At 40.7% G+C, this 16,106-nt stretch overlaps 1 protein-coding gene across 3 annotated transcripts in view; it reads right to left on the bottom strand.

Moving 5' to 3' along the window:
• Positions 1 to 16,106, bottom strand: part of SGK3 (serum/glucocorticoid regulated kinase family member 3) — a 55,939-nt gene that overhangs the window by 23,398 nt on the left and 16,435 nt on the right. Inside the window, exons 1-2 of one of the 3 annotated variants that reach the window (XM_051768894.1) lie at positions 11,471 to 11,707; positions 4,062 to 4,266 (exon numbers count right to left, since the gene is read on the bottom strand). In XM_051768894.1, coding sequence (XP_051624854.1) covers positions 4,062 to 4,139 — 78 coding nt within the window. In that variant the 5' untranslated portion in view covers positions 4,140 to 4,266; positions 11,471 to 11,707. Of the gene's footprint in view, positions 1 to 4,061; positions 4,267 to 11,470; positions 11,708 to 16,106 lie in introns of those variants that run through there. The other 2 variants (XM_051768874.1, XM_051768883.1) reach the window with 2 other exon arrangements.

The raw sequence follows: 16,106 nt of genomic DNA, 5'->3' as shown, positions 1-16,106 counted from the left end.
GCTTCTCCCATCTCTTAGGCAATTAGTTGTCCTTGCTTTTCTACCTTCTTGTACTTCCAGAAAGAGCCCAGCTATTCCTTCACTGGAAAGGATGGGCACAGAAAGGAAATGAGTGCAGAAGGTTGCTAATTCCCAGCGTAGAAAACTGGACCAATGCCTCAGTCTCTATTTGCCCTGCAACAGCTTCTTACTTCTCTCATTTAACTCTCACAGTGGAAGTGGCAGCCACCACCATCAGCTCCTCAGGCTGAGATCTGCATTCATGCAATGTTAACTGCTCAAAGAAGCTGTTCTCAGTTTGAGTCCCTGGGAGGCTGGATGGAAGCACCCAGCAGAATGCTGATGAGACCCTTCTAAGAAAACTAGCCTTCCTTTACGCTGCTAAACAAGCGTTAGTGTAAAACCTACCTACACACTTCTAGAGCCTCCCTACATGGCAAACCCTGAAAGCTTCAGCTGTGAAGACTTAAGCACTGTCCCCTTGACCTGGGTACCTTATACAGCAATCAAGCCCTGCAACTGATGTTCAAGCACACATCTTCACTCCCCAGGACTGCACAGCAGATCAATGCCAATACGCTCAAGCAGCGGGCCATGGATTTCTTAAATTAGCCAGGCAGAACGCACAGACTGCAAAGTGCACGGGCAAGCACAACTTGGGATACAAGGTGATATCACCTCCATGGCAACCACAACACTAAAACAGTTTTGTTCTCAGAGTAGCTGTAGAACAACACCACCATCAACATTTTTCACACGAGAGAGAATAAAAAAACTCCACAGGAGGTCATTCGATTCACACCACCAACAAAGATCTTGCACACCCAACAAAGGGAAAGCTGCGAGTTCAACAGTTATTGAAGCACTGAGTGATAAGAGCACATACAACATCCACAAAGAACTGGTAAAACCTAAAAACACAGCATGTCTTTGGGCTATATTACTACTCTCAGCTACACCTATGTAATGATTAAAGAGATGTGCAATGTCCGCTTCTAGAAAGGTGGAGGGAAGAATCTAGCCTTACTTAGATAATAACATTTTCAAATCTAATTATTCCTAATCTAAATTTGGTCTTAGAAAACTCCTAAAGCATAGATAAGATGCATTCAAAACTTGTAATATGTGAATAAATAACACAAGGCTTTAAGAAAGGAAAAAGGAAGAAACAGAATTCCTGAAAACATCACCATAAATTATCTTCCAGATACAGATAGAACAGAGTCTAGATATTTCTGGATGTGACAGATTTCTTCACAAAAAACGTCACTGAAATTACAAGGCTTCAACTCTGTTGTGGTAGTTCATGCTCCTGGATTAAAGATTAAATTTTAACTAAACAAAGATATGAAAAAGTACGCCGTTTTCCCATTTCAAGAGAACAAGTATCAAGAAAGTAAGGAAGCTATTTATTATGTGTCAACAAGTTAAAAAAAAAAAACCAAAACACAGTTTCCACAGGGCTGGGGATTAATCATATACATTATGGGTCTGAGATGAAGTTTCCAGATTTAATTAGACAAACAGCAACCTTGAAAGAGATTCTTTAAGAAGCCTGTATATGATGGGGGAGTGAAGGGAGACAAGAACAGAGAAAATTTGATGTCTTGATTAGACCTCAGACATCAAATAGCATAGGGATAAAAGTGAGAAATCCAAAACAAAGCTATTTGTCAAAACAGGTAAAAGAATGACCCACTATGCAGTAAGGACAGAACAACAATTAATATAGCCTAGATATGGTCCAAAACAAGCAAAGATTTTGCTCTTCTTATGAAGAAAGTGAATGTTGAATCTTCAGAAAAATGCAGGACAGTGAACTAGTGTGGATATGCATAGAGGCTGGTTACCATGAATTAAGTGGAAGCAAAAAAGGTCCCCCGCCAGAACACCTGAAAAATTCAAACCTTTGTCAAGAAAAAAAAAATTGGTGGTGTATATATCAAAAGTACGCAGTATTTAACAAAACCAAATCAAACATTCAATAAAAGGTCATGAAAACACTCAGGAGAAATGAAGACTTCACTTCCAAAGACAAAACTAAAAAGCTTGATTTAATCATCAGAATGAGGACTGTGCAGAGTCAAGATTTTTTTTAAAAAATGCTTTATCGGAGCAAGTGTGAGAAGAAAAAGAAGAGTTAGCAAAAACTAAGTTGCACACATTTGTCTTGTTTCCATGCCAGCATTGAGTGAGACACTGAAAGGTTTGAGCTGGAATTCACAATTTCTATTCAGAACAGTAATATTATTCTAGAACAGTCTCAGAAGCAGTAGTGATACACACTGTATGCAACAGTAAGGTGAAGATTATACAGTCACCTGAAGTCTTTCCTAGCCTTTTTCACTTTAACCTTTCCTTTCACCCTAAGGTTCTTACTGCTCTTTGTGGAAATGGCACTGGTATGGCCATCAAAGAGCCACAAATTTATTAAGAACTCTTTCTCCCCACACCTCTCTCTCTCTCCCTGACAAAGTACTTATGGGATCCAGGCATTACAACACAGCTACAAAAGAGCAGACACAGTAAAAGCACTGACACATGCTGGAATTCACAGTTCCTACCATGAAGTTTAGTATGACCCTCACTTCTGTTATCAAATCTTAAAATACATGTGATAGTACTCAAAAGCTTGGTTGTGAAAAGCAGTTCTTGTCAAGCTGCTAATTGCTCCGTGATGCAGAAAGCAGAAGCCAGCAAGATGAAGTGTAGCTCTGCACAGTGTAAACTGGGTTGGATTTCTGCTCCCCTCCTCCCTCACCCCCCAGTTTCTGAAGTTTCCTACTCTTGCTCATGTAGCCAAACAAAGTGCCTTTGCATTGCTCAGGTTGTCTCACAGATCTTTGGGTAAACTGACCTGGCAATCACAACACTAGTTACATATCACAATATAACACACTGGCCTTTACTAACAGCATTACTGTCAGCACTGAGGCAATGAAACAAACTTGTTTTGCTCAAATTTAGACTTTCATGAAGGTTTCCCTGCTCACTTGAGTTTCACATGCATGCAGTAGTTTAAAGTATTAGTAAAGTTCTCTTTTGTTTGCTCCCTTTACCAGCACAATCCTTCCCAAAATTACATCTTGATACACTTGAAGAATCAAATGTCATTATTCTTCTCTGAGGAAGGGAGGTGAAGAGGAAAGGTAGATGCATAATTCATAGTAAACCTCTCTTTTGTTGTATTCTTCAGACAGCAACTCAGTCTAAGGGTGTTTGCATTCCACATCTGAAGAGTGACTAATTCACTCGGCAAAAAAAAAAAAAAAAAAAAAAAGCTTAGAGGAAGTTGCACAAGAGGAATGAAATAGTTGAACTTTTTAAAGAAAGTATGATGATGTTGTCATTTAGGGCTATACGTAAGCAAAACAAAAATCCATACCACACTACTTTATTTTTCAGTGTGCAATGCAAAGAATTTCGCACACAATGGAAAGACTTCACAACCAGAAAGTCAAACTTGGAGGCAAAGAAAGGAAGAGGGAATGGAATGACAAGGAGTGGAAATGGAAACAGGATAGGGAAAAATTCATAGGCATTAGAATCAGAAAACAGGAAGGAAGACAGAAAAAAGGTTTTGAAAAAATTTGATGGTTTATAGTTGTTTTATTTTACACAAAAAATTACAATAGTATAATAGGATATTTATGAAAAATTATATTTTTCTGAAAAAAACCCAAATCCATACTTTACTCCTTTACTAAATACACATTGTCATAAAAAAATCATGTAAAATGCCAAAACTGGTACCACAATATTTTCCCTGCATTTGGACACTTAGGTATTTTATGTGAGAAATGCCGCTATTTAGGGGTAAAAATACCAGAAACTTGTAAAGCAAAGTTCATTTTGCAGAAAGCAACACAGGTAAACACTGTAAAATATTCACAAATTCTCGCTCTGGACTATGGTCAGTACTCATAAGAGCAAGGAAACATTTCCATAAACCTATTGAAAATAATACCAAGCTCAGGAGTGGGGGAAAAAAAGCAAGCAGCACTTCTAGGCACCAACAGCCTATGGATTTGCCCACAGTGCTTATGCTCTTATATACTTACAGTAAATCTTTTCTTCTTCTCCCTGTGCTCGTCAGAGCTGGGAATGCTAACACTTGGGCAGCTTTCCTTGAGATCCATTGTATGTTTCTTTTGACAAATTCGTTACAGGACCCTGTTCTGGGTGTTGCAATCAGAAGGTATCTTCAACGGTACTGATCCAAGAAACGCAGCTTTTCTTGAGAAAACGTGACTTCCATCGTGCAATCTTAAAGTGAACATAAAAGGAAAATTAAGTGCAGGAACACTTAACTCGCACTGCTAAAAACCTGTGTGACAAGAACTTTCCCTGGCAGGAAATGCACTTTAATATGCACATATAAAACCACAATCATTACTATTTTGTAAACTTTCATGCTTGTAGTCCTTTGTTGTTTCACTGAAATCACATTCTTCAACAACACAAAAAATCACTGAGTTGTGTAGACATACTGGAAACAGATTTGGACCCACTACGGACAATACTTCAAAGGAACAAAGACAGGGTATGGAGAAATAATTGAAGATGACAACCTGGTATCAGACATCTGACAAATGCCACCAACTTGTATATTCAGAACAGTTTACTTCAAAACCAAAAGGTTTTCAACTGCATGAGTGTGTACCAGAGGGCACTTCGGATTTGCCAGAACATGCTGAGGGCACTTAAATATCACATCAGAGATTAAAGACAACATGAGAAAAACTAATTTTTCATGTGAATTTTAGAGAGGAACACAGGGAGCATCATGTGCCTGTCTTAATATTTACCTTCTCTGCCCTTCTTTCCCCATACTTGACATACTTTGTGTTTAGCAGAACACAGGGTGTAAGGTCATCCATCCCCTTCACTGGAACACTTAAGTTTCCTTGCAGAGTGTGAGAAGGGCACAACACAAGAGGCTGAGAATAAAGCCATCAAAAAGGCAGAGAGCTTGTATTAACTAGATGCCTCTTCACTCACTGAGGGACAGTACTTTCCACACCTGCCTTGAGCACACAAAAACTGTTCACTGGACCCCGGTGCAAAGAACAGGAACTTCAGCAGTGCCCAAGAGCAGCTGAAGTTAATGCTACATAGTTCAAACCCTCTGTCCAGGCCTGCATAGCACAGCCACCTGAAGTGCTTTACTGAATGCAGAACAATACGTGTCTGATAACTTACAAACATGAGAAAATTGTTTTAGAAAGAGAGGATGTCAGTTCTCTTCAAAATAGCCAGAGGAAAAAGGAGTGCCCAAATCAACATTAACTCCCTATTTTCTTAAAACAGGGAAGTATAAAAGTGAACTCTATATTTTATATAATAAATTTCCAAAAAGCACAAACTAATCCACTGCAATTCTGCCATTAGAGAGACACCCATATTTACGTTGGCACAAAGGCCAAAGCCCCTGGAATCCAGTAAAAAGATTTGTTCCTGATACCCAACCACTCTCAGTCAGTCAAATGACTATTTTTCTTGCTCTCAAAAGCCAGGTTACCAAACTTCATGTTGTTATTCCTCCTGTAGCCATTTAAAATTGAGTGATTTTCAAAGATTGATCTGGTGACTCTAAACAAAAAAGGAATGTTTAAACCCACTGTAATCACAAATAAGTGATAGATCATCCATACTGCAACACATTCAGGAAATTATTTTTAGTGACATGTGCATTTACCTTAATTCAATTGTTCTCTATTTCACCAAGGGTGAAATATAGGGTTAAGGAGGGTTAAGCTTCTCCCCTACCTTTATTTGACTACAAAACAGCTCATCCAAGCCAGTTACACAGATGTGGAGCTTCAAATTGATTTCTCTTTTCCTTTGGCAAGCCACTGTTAAAAGCTTTATTACAACAAGGCACAGTTCCCATTTTCCACAATTTTATACTGGCATGACATTAAGAGCGTTCTTCACCCATTGCCACACACTAAAATTGAGATATGAAGGTTAACTGAGCTCTTCTCCATCCACTAAAACTGTCAATAGGCACCACTTCCAGTAAGTATTTCACTCAGCTTATACTTTACAAAGCACTTGTGTCAATCTGTAGCCACTTCAGGTCCAGGGTCAGGAAGTGAGCACAAGTCGCTGTGTTTATCTGTCTTCCTGCTCATCACAGAAAAACAAGTAAAGCCTTAAAATGGATTAGGTGTTCCCTGATTAACATCATTCACTGTCTTTCTCCTCTTCTAAACGGACATTTGTTACAAAGGTTCCTGGCATGCCTGCACTCATTCTCACAATATAGGCTGTATTCCTCTTATCCCTTCCATTTTTCACTCTTAGTGTCAGAGTTTTAAATGACAGTACAGGAGCAGTATGGATTAAAAGTTGTAGTCTTGGAAGACTGAGCTCTATTTCAGATCTAAAGTTGAAATATCTCTGAAAAACAAAAGGAGGAAGCGTCAAACAGATTAATTCAAGGAAGGGTTTATTCATCTTACTGTGGAGAAGAATAAATCATCCAAGGAGCCGAAACTGTAATGTTCGTATTTCTTTCTTTAAGCTGCCTGGAAGATCACTGGCTGTGATTATTTTTTCCCTGAGGCATCTCCTCTGATATGTGCCTGGGTCACCAACACTAAGCTGAACTGACAAACTTGGAAGAAATGCATTTTCAGTTTGTCACTAAGCTCCAGTGGATCAGAACTTGCTTTCAATTTCTATTTGCCTTGAGCGTATCAGTTCTTGAGAGCTACTTATATGTGAACTGTAAGTCTGGCTACAGAAATAGGGATAGACTTGGCTTAATCTTTACCATGCTGTAGTTAGGAAGACAGCTGTAGTTTTAGTAGCAGGTAAAACCACAAATGCTGTGGTAACTACATCAAGTAATAACAGAGAGAAAACAGTAGAAATATATTTTTATCCACAGCTTCAAAAGTGAAAACTGTGGTGTCCTGGAGGATGCCAGATACCAGTGAATTTAACAGACACTGTCAGTTGAGAAGTCTCTACCTCTGGTTATTGCTTTTCCTGTAACTAAGAACAAGGAGCTCCTGCCCTCATCTTTGACAACAGGCAGAAAGGAAAAGGAACTTTAGAAAACCATGTAGCAAAATAAATCCCCTCAAATCATGCTTGGGCACTAGTGAAAGAGCATGTAAATTATGCAAGACAGGTTAATGCTGAGACCACTGTTGTCTAGAAACAGCTAAAACTTTTGAGCTGCTACAGTATCTAGGCCTGGAACAGGGGAAGGGACAAAGTTAGAGGAGAACAGAAGCTGCTAGTCCTCTTGGCACAGTTTCAAGCTTATCAACATCTACTCTGTCCACTCTCCCAATGGAGGCTGTCAAAATGCAAGCAGTATTTTCACTGTTTCCAGCAGGAAGCCACAACAACATTAAATTTCAGGCTGACCCTTGCCTCTGGTGAAGCAAGAGCATGGCAGTAACAGAACCCTGACACCAAAAGAACATATACCAACCTACTACCCCCAAAAATGAATGCCTTACAATAAAACTTTTTCTGCAGCCTCATAATAACTGCATGCAACAGGAAAATATTACGTACTTTAGTGATATGTGGCAACCTCTTTTTACTCCTTTCTAAATAATTTTGGCTCAAACTGTATTTAAAAAGGTTTTTGAAGTTTAATCAGAGTATTTTATTCTGCACTGAAACCTTTTTTTTTTTCAGTGGTAATGGCCTGAAGATGATACCACTGCATAACCAAAGACCCCTGTTACAGGTGCTTATGCTTCAAACTCTGCCCAGAATTTTCAAAATTAGATTAGGAAACTGTGTACTCACCTGCTGCCTCTCTGGTTGCAGACAAAATGCCTTAAATGCCTCTAAGGCCAGTGCAAATCAGCTATCATACTCTGATTGTGAGTAACACAAGGGAAGCAGAGACAAGAATAGTAAAAAAACCCAAAAGACTGTCTCTCTACAAGCACACTTGGAGGAATTACCGGGATCCATAATCACCCATTGGATCAGAACAGGCATTTCCCTATACACTAATTATTTGCCTAGAAAGACTTACTCTGGGACTGAGTAACCAGTAAAAGCAACTGGTGAAAACCCCACCTGATTCCAGTTACAGAAGGAACCTGCATATAAAGAAACAGAAATCAAGATACAGGAGACAGTCCTATTATTCACTATAAACACCACCCTATTTCCTCTAACTTTAGAGAAAGTATCAACTTTGGCACACTTTTCATCACTTCCTCAGTCTTCTCCACAAATATCCTTGTAATAAATAGCTCAACATATCACTGGACCTTACACAATCTTGGAGAAAACCCAGAAAGTCAACTTTTTCTCAACCTGTGTATGAAGAAATAGTGTCCCACTCTCGTTACCAGACAGGCAGCTGACACAAAGGAAACAGGAGACAACGTATTTAGAATCCAATGCAACAGAAATACAGGATGAGGAGATCCAGGGACTGGATCAGACACTTTAGAAAAAGCCAATAGTAAAATACAGGTTGCTAATCTGAAAAGAGAGAGGGATGGCCAGAAGCAGTTGAATAACTGGGTTCTAGATAAAACAGGTTTCATTCAAAAAGGCCATCTTTTTAAATATTACATCCATTTGACTTTTAATACAGGGACACTAAACACCTCTGTTAATATTCCACCCGAAGAAAAAAAAGAGACCACTAACCAAAATACTCTAATCAATCCTTGGCTTATCTCCACAGTCCCTTCTAACTATCATTTCAGAGGAGAATTGAGAATTCAACCATTGGTATAAAAAAAAAAAAAAAGCCTGCTCCCTGTTTACACATCCACCCACTACCTAGCAGCTTTAAAAATTTCTAGTAGCACCACTGGGGAAAGCAAACCACTACTCTGCAGCAACATGGGCAAAGTCCAATTCAACTGAATCTTTCTACTTAGAGAAAAAGACAGCAGGTAAAGTGAAAACTCAATCAAGGGAAAGAAATAAGTAACTACTCTCTTTTTGTCTCTATCAAATTTACTTTGAAGAAGTCCGGCAAGCATTACCTTCCCACAATCCTACTGCACACAAGAACATCCCTTCTGCCCCACCTCCCAAAAGAAGCTCCAGTAAATTAACTGACATATAACAAGATTTGTGCCTTGGACTAGACCTATTTGCATTTATGTTTATTACAATGCAGAACACAGGTTCTCTGCTGTGGCAAGAAAACCCTGAATAATAAAATGGCTCTTAAGAACAAATACTGCCAATAAGAGGCAGTTGTCCGAACACAGGTCCATAATAATTTCAACTTCATCCTGCGTCCACAGTATCCAGAAGGGTCACCATGTGCCTCTGATGGTATGACTTAAACAACAGGGCACATAAAAAAATCCAGTCTGCATTACACTTGCTACCTGCACATTTCTTGGCGTGCTTCCTCAGCCTGCCTACACACTAGGTCCAATTAAAGTTTAAATGTAGATGCCTACGGATAGCACAGCTCAAAGGTTGTAGCAACAGCACTCTGAGCTACTTTCAAGAGGTCTTAAGGACAGCTGACAGCTGCTCCCTGCAACACAGTCAGTTCTACATAAGAGGGCAGTCAGACTTCAGTAAACACAAAGCAAATAATCCCAGCCTCATTTTACCCCTCTTGATGAAAATTAAATGAGAGTACACCACATTTCAATTCCAGGTATACTGGACATGTTTTTACATGACCTTCAACAAAAGTCACCGACTGCTCTCCCTGTTTCACTACATAAACACAGGAGAATTCCAATCTATTTAAGACTGACGTTATTGCTAACACACTGAACATGCAGAGAGTTACTGGGTTTTATGTTCTATACTTGGCAAAAGGATAAAATACACACAATAGAATATACTGGATAATAACATAATGAAATATGAAAATCCAAGCTAGAGTTTGTAATCTAGAAAATACACTTTTGAAGTCTGTGCTTTACAGAATTCATGGCTGCCTAGAACCATAAAGCTGTTGGAATGAAAAGGCAACAACTTAAATATTGGAATATAAAAGGCAATTAAGAGAAAGAGTCTTTAGCAACATACAAACTGCACATCCAGTTCACCACCAGTTGATTCATCATGTTACATCAGTGGAATTACTACTCGTATTTTATGTCCATTCTTCAAGGACAGTTTAGAGATTCCTGCAGGTAAGAACACACATTGACCTCTCACATATTTCTGTGCTGCACAGAGAATGAGAAGGTTCAATTCCACAAGGATTCAGAGATCAGTTGTTTATGCACATATAACAATCTGGTGCAACAATGTCAGATGTGGTGAGGCTGCAATTTACATCACAGGTGGGAATTCAGGCTAGAAAGCAATTTAAACACATTATGTTGTTATTATTATTATGTTACATTATCATGTAACCGCTAGGTGCCTGTGTCTTCAGGTTTAAGATTGTCGAGGTTGTTAAAACAACCAGTATTTTTCACTGACATGGGCAAATCAATCACGCTGCATTTCTGATCTCCAGGACAATCTCAAAGTATCTTTTAAGAAACAGGTCAGTTTTCTAACTTTAAGCTATTAGAAATACCATGCACGGAGACTATCTTAACAACAGTGAACTTTCCAAAATGCTTTCCAAAAGCTAGTAACAATTTTTCCTGAAATCTAAAGTATCTTAAAGCCTTCAGGAGAACACTCCTCCACGTGCAGCTTCTGTTTTTACCATTAGCTTCTATTATAGTCATTGAAGAGATTGATGTGCAGGTGAAGACCAGAACAAAACAAAAAAAAAACCCAACAGAACTATACTTAGACACTGAGACTGAAACAACACTAATATTAAAAGACTCCAAAATAGAGCAACAGCAACCTTTAAAAATACAGATTCATTCTCTGTCTGTTTATAAAAACACTTAAAATGTCTGAAAGCAATTTTAAAAAACCCCAAAAACTTAGCTACAAGAATACTGCAGCAAGGGATATTCACAGAAATCTTCAGTGCCAATTAACAAAGAAGAACCGCTAAGGGCGTTCAGGTGACACTGCTGTGTTGAGATGAAATGCAGTACCAGCACGACAACGTATCCTAAGTTGACAGGGGAGTAAGAAAGGCACCATTCCATCCTGCAAAACTACCGCGCGTCCAGAAGCAGCACAGTTACACCTTTATGAGCCGCAAGAGGAGGAAAACTCACAGAAGGGTTGGGGGAAAAAGAAAAAAAAAACAAAAAAGGATAAGCTGTCAAAACAGCTTTAGCCATAATACTTTACAACTACCTTTTAATTAACCTCCACAAAATTAAATTCCTCAAGGGTACCTGAATCCCGACAAGACACCGCTGCCTAAAAAGCCTCAGTTTCCCAGGACCAGACCTCAGTGCTGCTCTCCCGAAAAACCAGCATATCCTGGCTGCGAACCACTCGGGGAAGGACGAACGAGACGACGTAGAGGCCGCCCCGGGCCGTTCCTCGGCCCGGGTACCACAGACCCGTACCCACCTCCTCACCACCACCACCACCACCACCACCTCCTCCTCCTCCTCCTCCTCCTTACCGGCTCCGCTGCTCCTCGTGGTCCTCGGGAACGAAACCAACCCGCTCTCACCTTCACCCCAACCACAATTTCTCGGCTCCCCGACTTCTAGGAAGTTCAAACGCTTCTCCTATTGCCGGTCCAGCGCCGGCCGGCGCTGCCCCGCGCGGCCATCTCCCGTCCCGGAGCCCCGCAGGATAACGCGCAGGGGGCTCGGCGGCGAGGGGAAGGGAAAGGCAGCTCCGCCCGGGCGCGGAGGCTGCGGCCGCCCTCCTCCCTACCGCCCTCTTTCCCTCCCTCCCTCCTTCCTTCCCTGCCTGCCTGTCTCCCTCCTTCCTTCCTTGCCTCCCTCCCTCTCGCCCCGGCTCCCGCCCCTCCCGCGCCCCTCCGCCCCCGCGGCGCCAGGCTGCCCGCCCGCCCGCGCAACCCTCCGCGGAGCCCAGACCCCGGCTTGCCCTGGGCTGCAGGACGAGGCCAGGAGGCGAGGTCCTCTCCCCCCCTCCAGCCCTTTATATATTAAAAAAAACACCCCAAAACCAAAAACCAAAACCTTTGAAAATAGATATATATTTTTTTTAAGGGCAAGTTTCCACTTTCCCCAGTCCCTAGGTTTCAGTCCCTCCCCTTTCCCACCAGTCCCTGGGGGATGCTCCTGCTTCTGCTGGGCGGCTCCCCCCAGAAACTCTGGAAAATCAGCAGCACTCCTGTAAAAATAACCTAAAAACATCGCTGCGCACACGAGGGGTTTCAGTCTAACTCTTCAACGTGTTCAGGGGTGCCCACGATGCACCGGCAAGGCCGTCATTAAACCAGCCAGCCTCTGTAAGTGCAGAAGGAATGACACAGGAAAAATGAGATAGGTATGTGTAATATCTAGCACTATTTAGGGAACTATTTCTGCACCCTCTGAAATTTTGGATAAGTTTCAATGCCCCAGTTAAAATTCAACTAGACCTCTTACAATAAAGTGTAACTTGGTAAGTTTTTCCTTAGCAAACTGAGGCCATAAAACAATTATAAAAATAAAAATTCCAGGAAAAAAAAAGATCCTTCAATGGCAGTATCACTCACGCTTTATTCTGTTAACTATATCTAGAAGTGTGGCACAGACAGGAGTTAGCATGGATTCGGTTTAACAGAACAGACCACCACACCCATTAATTTAAAACCTCATGTTTACTGAGGATCTGCTATGCTTTCAAACATTCAGACAGGGCTTCAGAGGCAGGGAATATCTAATACAAATGGTAACACTCAGGATGAGTTAAAAGCCTGTGCCATTTTAGCTTCCTCCCTATAAATACCTGAAATGTTTCTTGGGATTTCAACTGCCATGTAAAGAGTGAGCAAGTATGAAAACACTGCAGCCCATTTCACTGTCTTAACTGATGTAACACCTGGGTGCCTCCAGAACCCCACAGGTTTTCATCAGGAATTGTTCTATTGATTATGGAGAAGCCTCATGTTCTACAAGCCTGTCTTCGCAAGACTTGTATTTGGGCCTGACGGGTCATGACAATGCTCATTTTAACAGTCACAGGTATTGGCAAGTATCTGGCAAGGAGTGATTCCGAAGATCCTGTTTCTGAGCACTCCTGCTGCATAAGTTTTCCTGCATAATACTACACTCATGTGTCAGGCACTGACAGTCATCCAAGCACTCTCCAAAAACAAATCAGAGAAGCAGTCTGGCAGTTTTTAAAATACGTCAGTGTTTGGATTAGTGTGTTGTAACTGTGTACGCACAAGTTACAAGTCAACTGGATCACAAGCTTCCATTTCAGTAGAGTATGCACAGGAAGAAATGAGGAATTTTCTCATTCTACCCTCCCCTTTCCTGATTTTTCAGTTTTGTATTTTTACCTGTATTTTTGGGTAGGCACTGCTAAACCTGAGGCTCTACATTGTAGCAACAGCCTTCTCTTGCTTGTTCAGATCTGGCAAGGTATTTGCCTTACATTCATAGAGAGGTTTGAAAGAAGCTTTGTTAGCACTTCTCACGGTGAACCCGAGCAGAATGCTTCTGAACTTCAGTCAGAATAACTCATCGGCAAATAATTTAATCAGGTAATCTGTACTCAAGAGCTATTTTATGTTGCAGTTGTTTAGCAGTGTTCGGCTTGATAGTTTTTGGTTAATCATTCACTTGCCAGTAGATCAGTTGAATGGAGCTACTGGACTGATTTACAGTGAGTGAAAAGACCTCAACCCAGGAAAGCTAAGAAGATGACCCTGGCCTAGAGATAATTTAACTTTGTCTACCTGGCCACATCGTCTAAGCCCTAAACCTTTGACTAAAGAGCGGCTATTTGCCCTTCCTCACAGTTAAAATCTCCCTGAAGACTGAGCTGTCAAGTGGTTCATTTTATGCAGTTCCTCTCGCTATTCCGGAGTAAGTAACTAGTGATCAGGAATGTGGTCCTTACATTGTAATTTGCCTGAATAAAATCTGCAGCATGTTCATCTATCTGGTGCGTCATCCTATGCAAAACACTGCTAAGGTCCTAAAATTTAAATAAATCCTGATTTACAGATTTACTTGATGAGCTTTTAAAGGCTAATATTCTAATGTCAAGGTGGATACCTGGTGGTTAACTGCATAGCACAAAAGAAATGCATGGAACTCAACTTGCCTTTTAGTGAAGTTAAAGGTCAGCGTTCACTCTGACATTTTTGTCCCCAGGAACTCCCCTACATTCCCCATTTACATTTCCTGGGCAAGTAATACACACAGAGAATCTCATTTCCACTGTTTTGCAGTACTTTGCTTCTAAAGAATGTTACAAATCCACGTACTGCGCTGTCATCCCAAGTATTTTAAGTCTTTGCGGAGGAATATCAGTGACTGGGTGGTGGGGGTGGAAAAGACAAAAAAAAGGGAAGAGAAATTAAGGACCTGTCTCAATCCACTGCAAATATAAGAGGTCACAGAAATGCACAGTACCTTTAACATGTTTCTCCAAGCCCAGCATGAGTGGGTAACAACTATCTGAACTATTCAGTTCTATTTTTACTGAAAATGTCCTTAAATCAGTATGAAAACCTTGACCCTGACCAAAGATCAAAAGTCTAGTTTTATAACATCAAGAGAACTATACAGACAAAAATAAAGCATAAAAAATTTGTAAAACAATGAAAAGCAGGAATGCAGATAACTTGCTTAAATGTAGCCAGTACCTTTACTAGTGAACACTGTTCCATATGTATATACTGGGAAATTTTAGTATATATTCAAATATTCACACAAAAAGCACAGTCAAGCCACTCGACAAGAGTAGTCCAATAGTTGTAATTACTGCTAAAACATAGTGGGTCATTGGGTAACAAAATCAGCTAACAGAGTAACACTATCAGCTTCAAACACCACCACCACAGCTTTCCGTTTCAGTTCCTACATCTGCAAAGGAGTATCTTAGCCTATCACTGTCCTACTCCTCACACTCAAGGACAACACAACCTCCTTGCCCCAGAACAGTCCGTTAATTAGTCATCAGGTTTGCACACTAAGATGAGATGATGTTTGGAATTCGTAAACTCTTCTGTGGCAGTGTCCCACCAACTGGCAACTCAAGTTAAACAAAATGCTTGTCTGTTTAGAACCCTCCAAAAGGCATTAACGTGACACAGTAATACATGCAAAGTGATCTTTTAAATAATTATTGTTAGCCTTTAGCCTATCAAGCCCTGAACTCAGACTGCACTCAGGAGACAACTGATGGCCACTGTAGTTAACTTTGCACGTGCCCATTGTTTTAATCAAAGAACCCAATTCCCAGCAGGGTGTATCCACCTACACAGCATTGAGCAGTCTGAGGATATCACTCTTTGGAAAGCCTCGGGCTGCAATGGATGGGCCTCACAATCATGCAGGTAGAGCAACTCTGGGCAAATATTGTCTAACACCTGGGATTCTGGCAGCCACAAAGACCTCATAAAAGGTATGAAGACAGATACGCATCTGCCCTGTTCTATCAATTACCCTCACTTTCCAGCCTCCTGTTTGGAGTCTAATTAATCCATATTCATACCCCACTGTCTGCTTAGGAACAGGGTGATGAAGGGGCTTGGCAATGGGCCAGTTTGGGACCAGGCATTCAGCACTACAAAGTGTGATACCCAGAAGTTGTGTACTGGAGAAAACAGTCTTCTGTTAGACTCCCTAGACACATGGGCTACCATGGACAAAATCAAATAAGAGAAAACACTCAGTGGGAAGGTGATCTAGCTGAAAGCCTCAGAGTTAAAACTGTGGAAGAAATGCCAGATGGACAAGATTTAAAGCTCACAGTGCATGTGAAAGTAACAGTATCACCAGGTAACTGTTCTTCACCAAAGCTGGTTTTGTAACACTTAATGCTTGTATGCATATTAATAGCTTTCATTTAACTCATTTTCATAGTTGTGTGCCTGGGCTTATTAGAGAAGTCTGAGTAATGGCTCTGTTTTACATGAGCTGTGCAGGGGAAATGTTTTTTTCCCCTACTTTCTTTTGGTACACTGTATCAACTACAGAATGACTTCAGATTACAGTCTTTCAGTTTGAAAGAATGAAATGAATAATTAAAAGACTGATTCATTGCAAACATGTCCTTCAACCCCTTCTCCCAAACAAACTAACCAACCCACCTGAAACTACCACAAGCCACTTTAACAAGTA

The sequence above is a fragment of the Manacus candei genome, unplaced genomic scaffold, assembly GCF_025592945.1.
Source record: "Manacus candei isolate 608988 ecotype Guabito, Panama unplaced genomic scaffold, ASM2559294v1 h1tg000008l, whole genome shotgun sequence".
NCBI lineage: Eukaryota > Metazoa > Chordata > Aves > Passeriformes > Pipridae > Manacus > Manacus candei.
The sequence above is the reverse complement of the archived record's forward strand: the minus strand, read 5'-3'. Positions and strand labels throughout refer to the sequence as shown.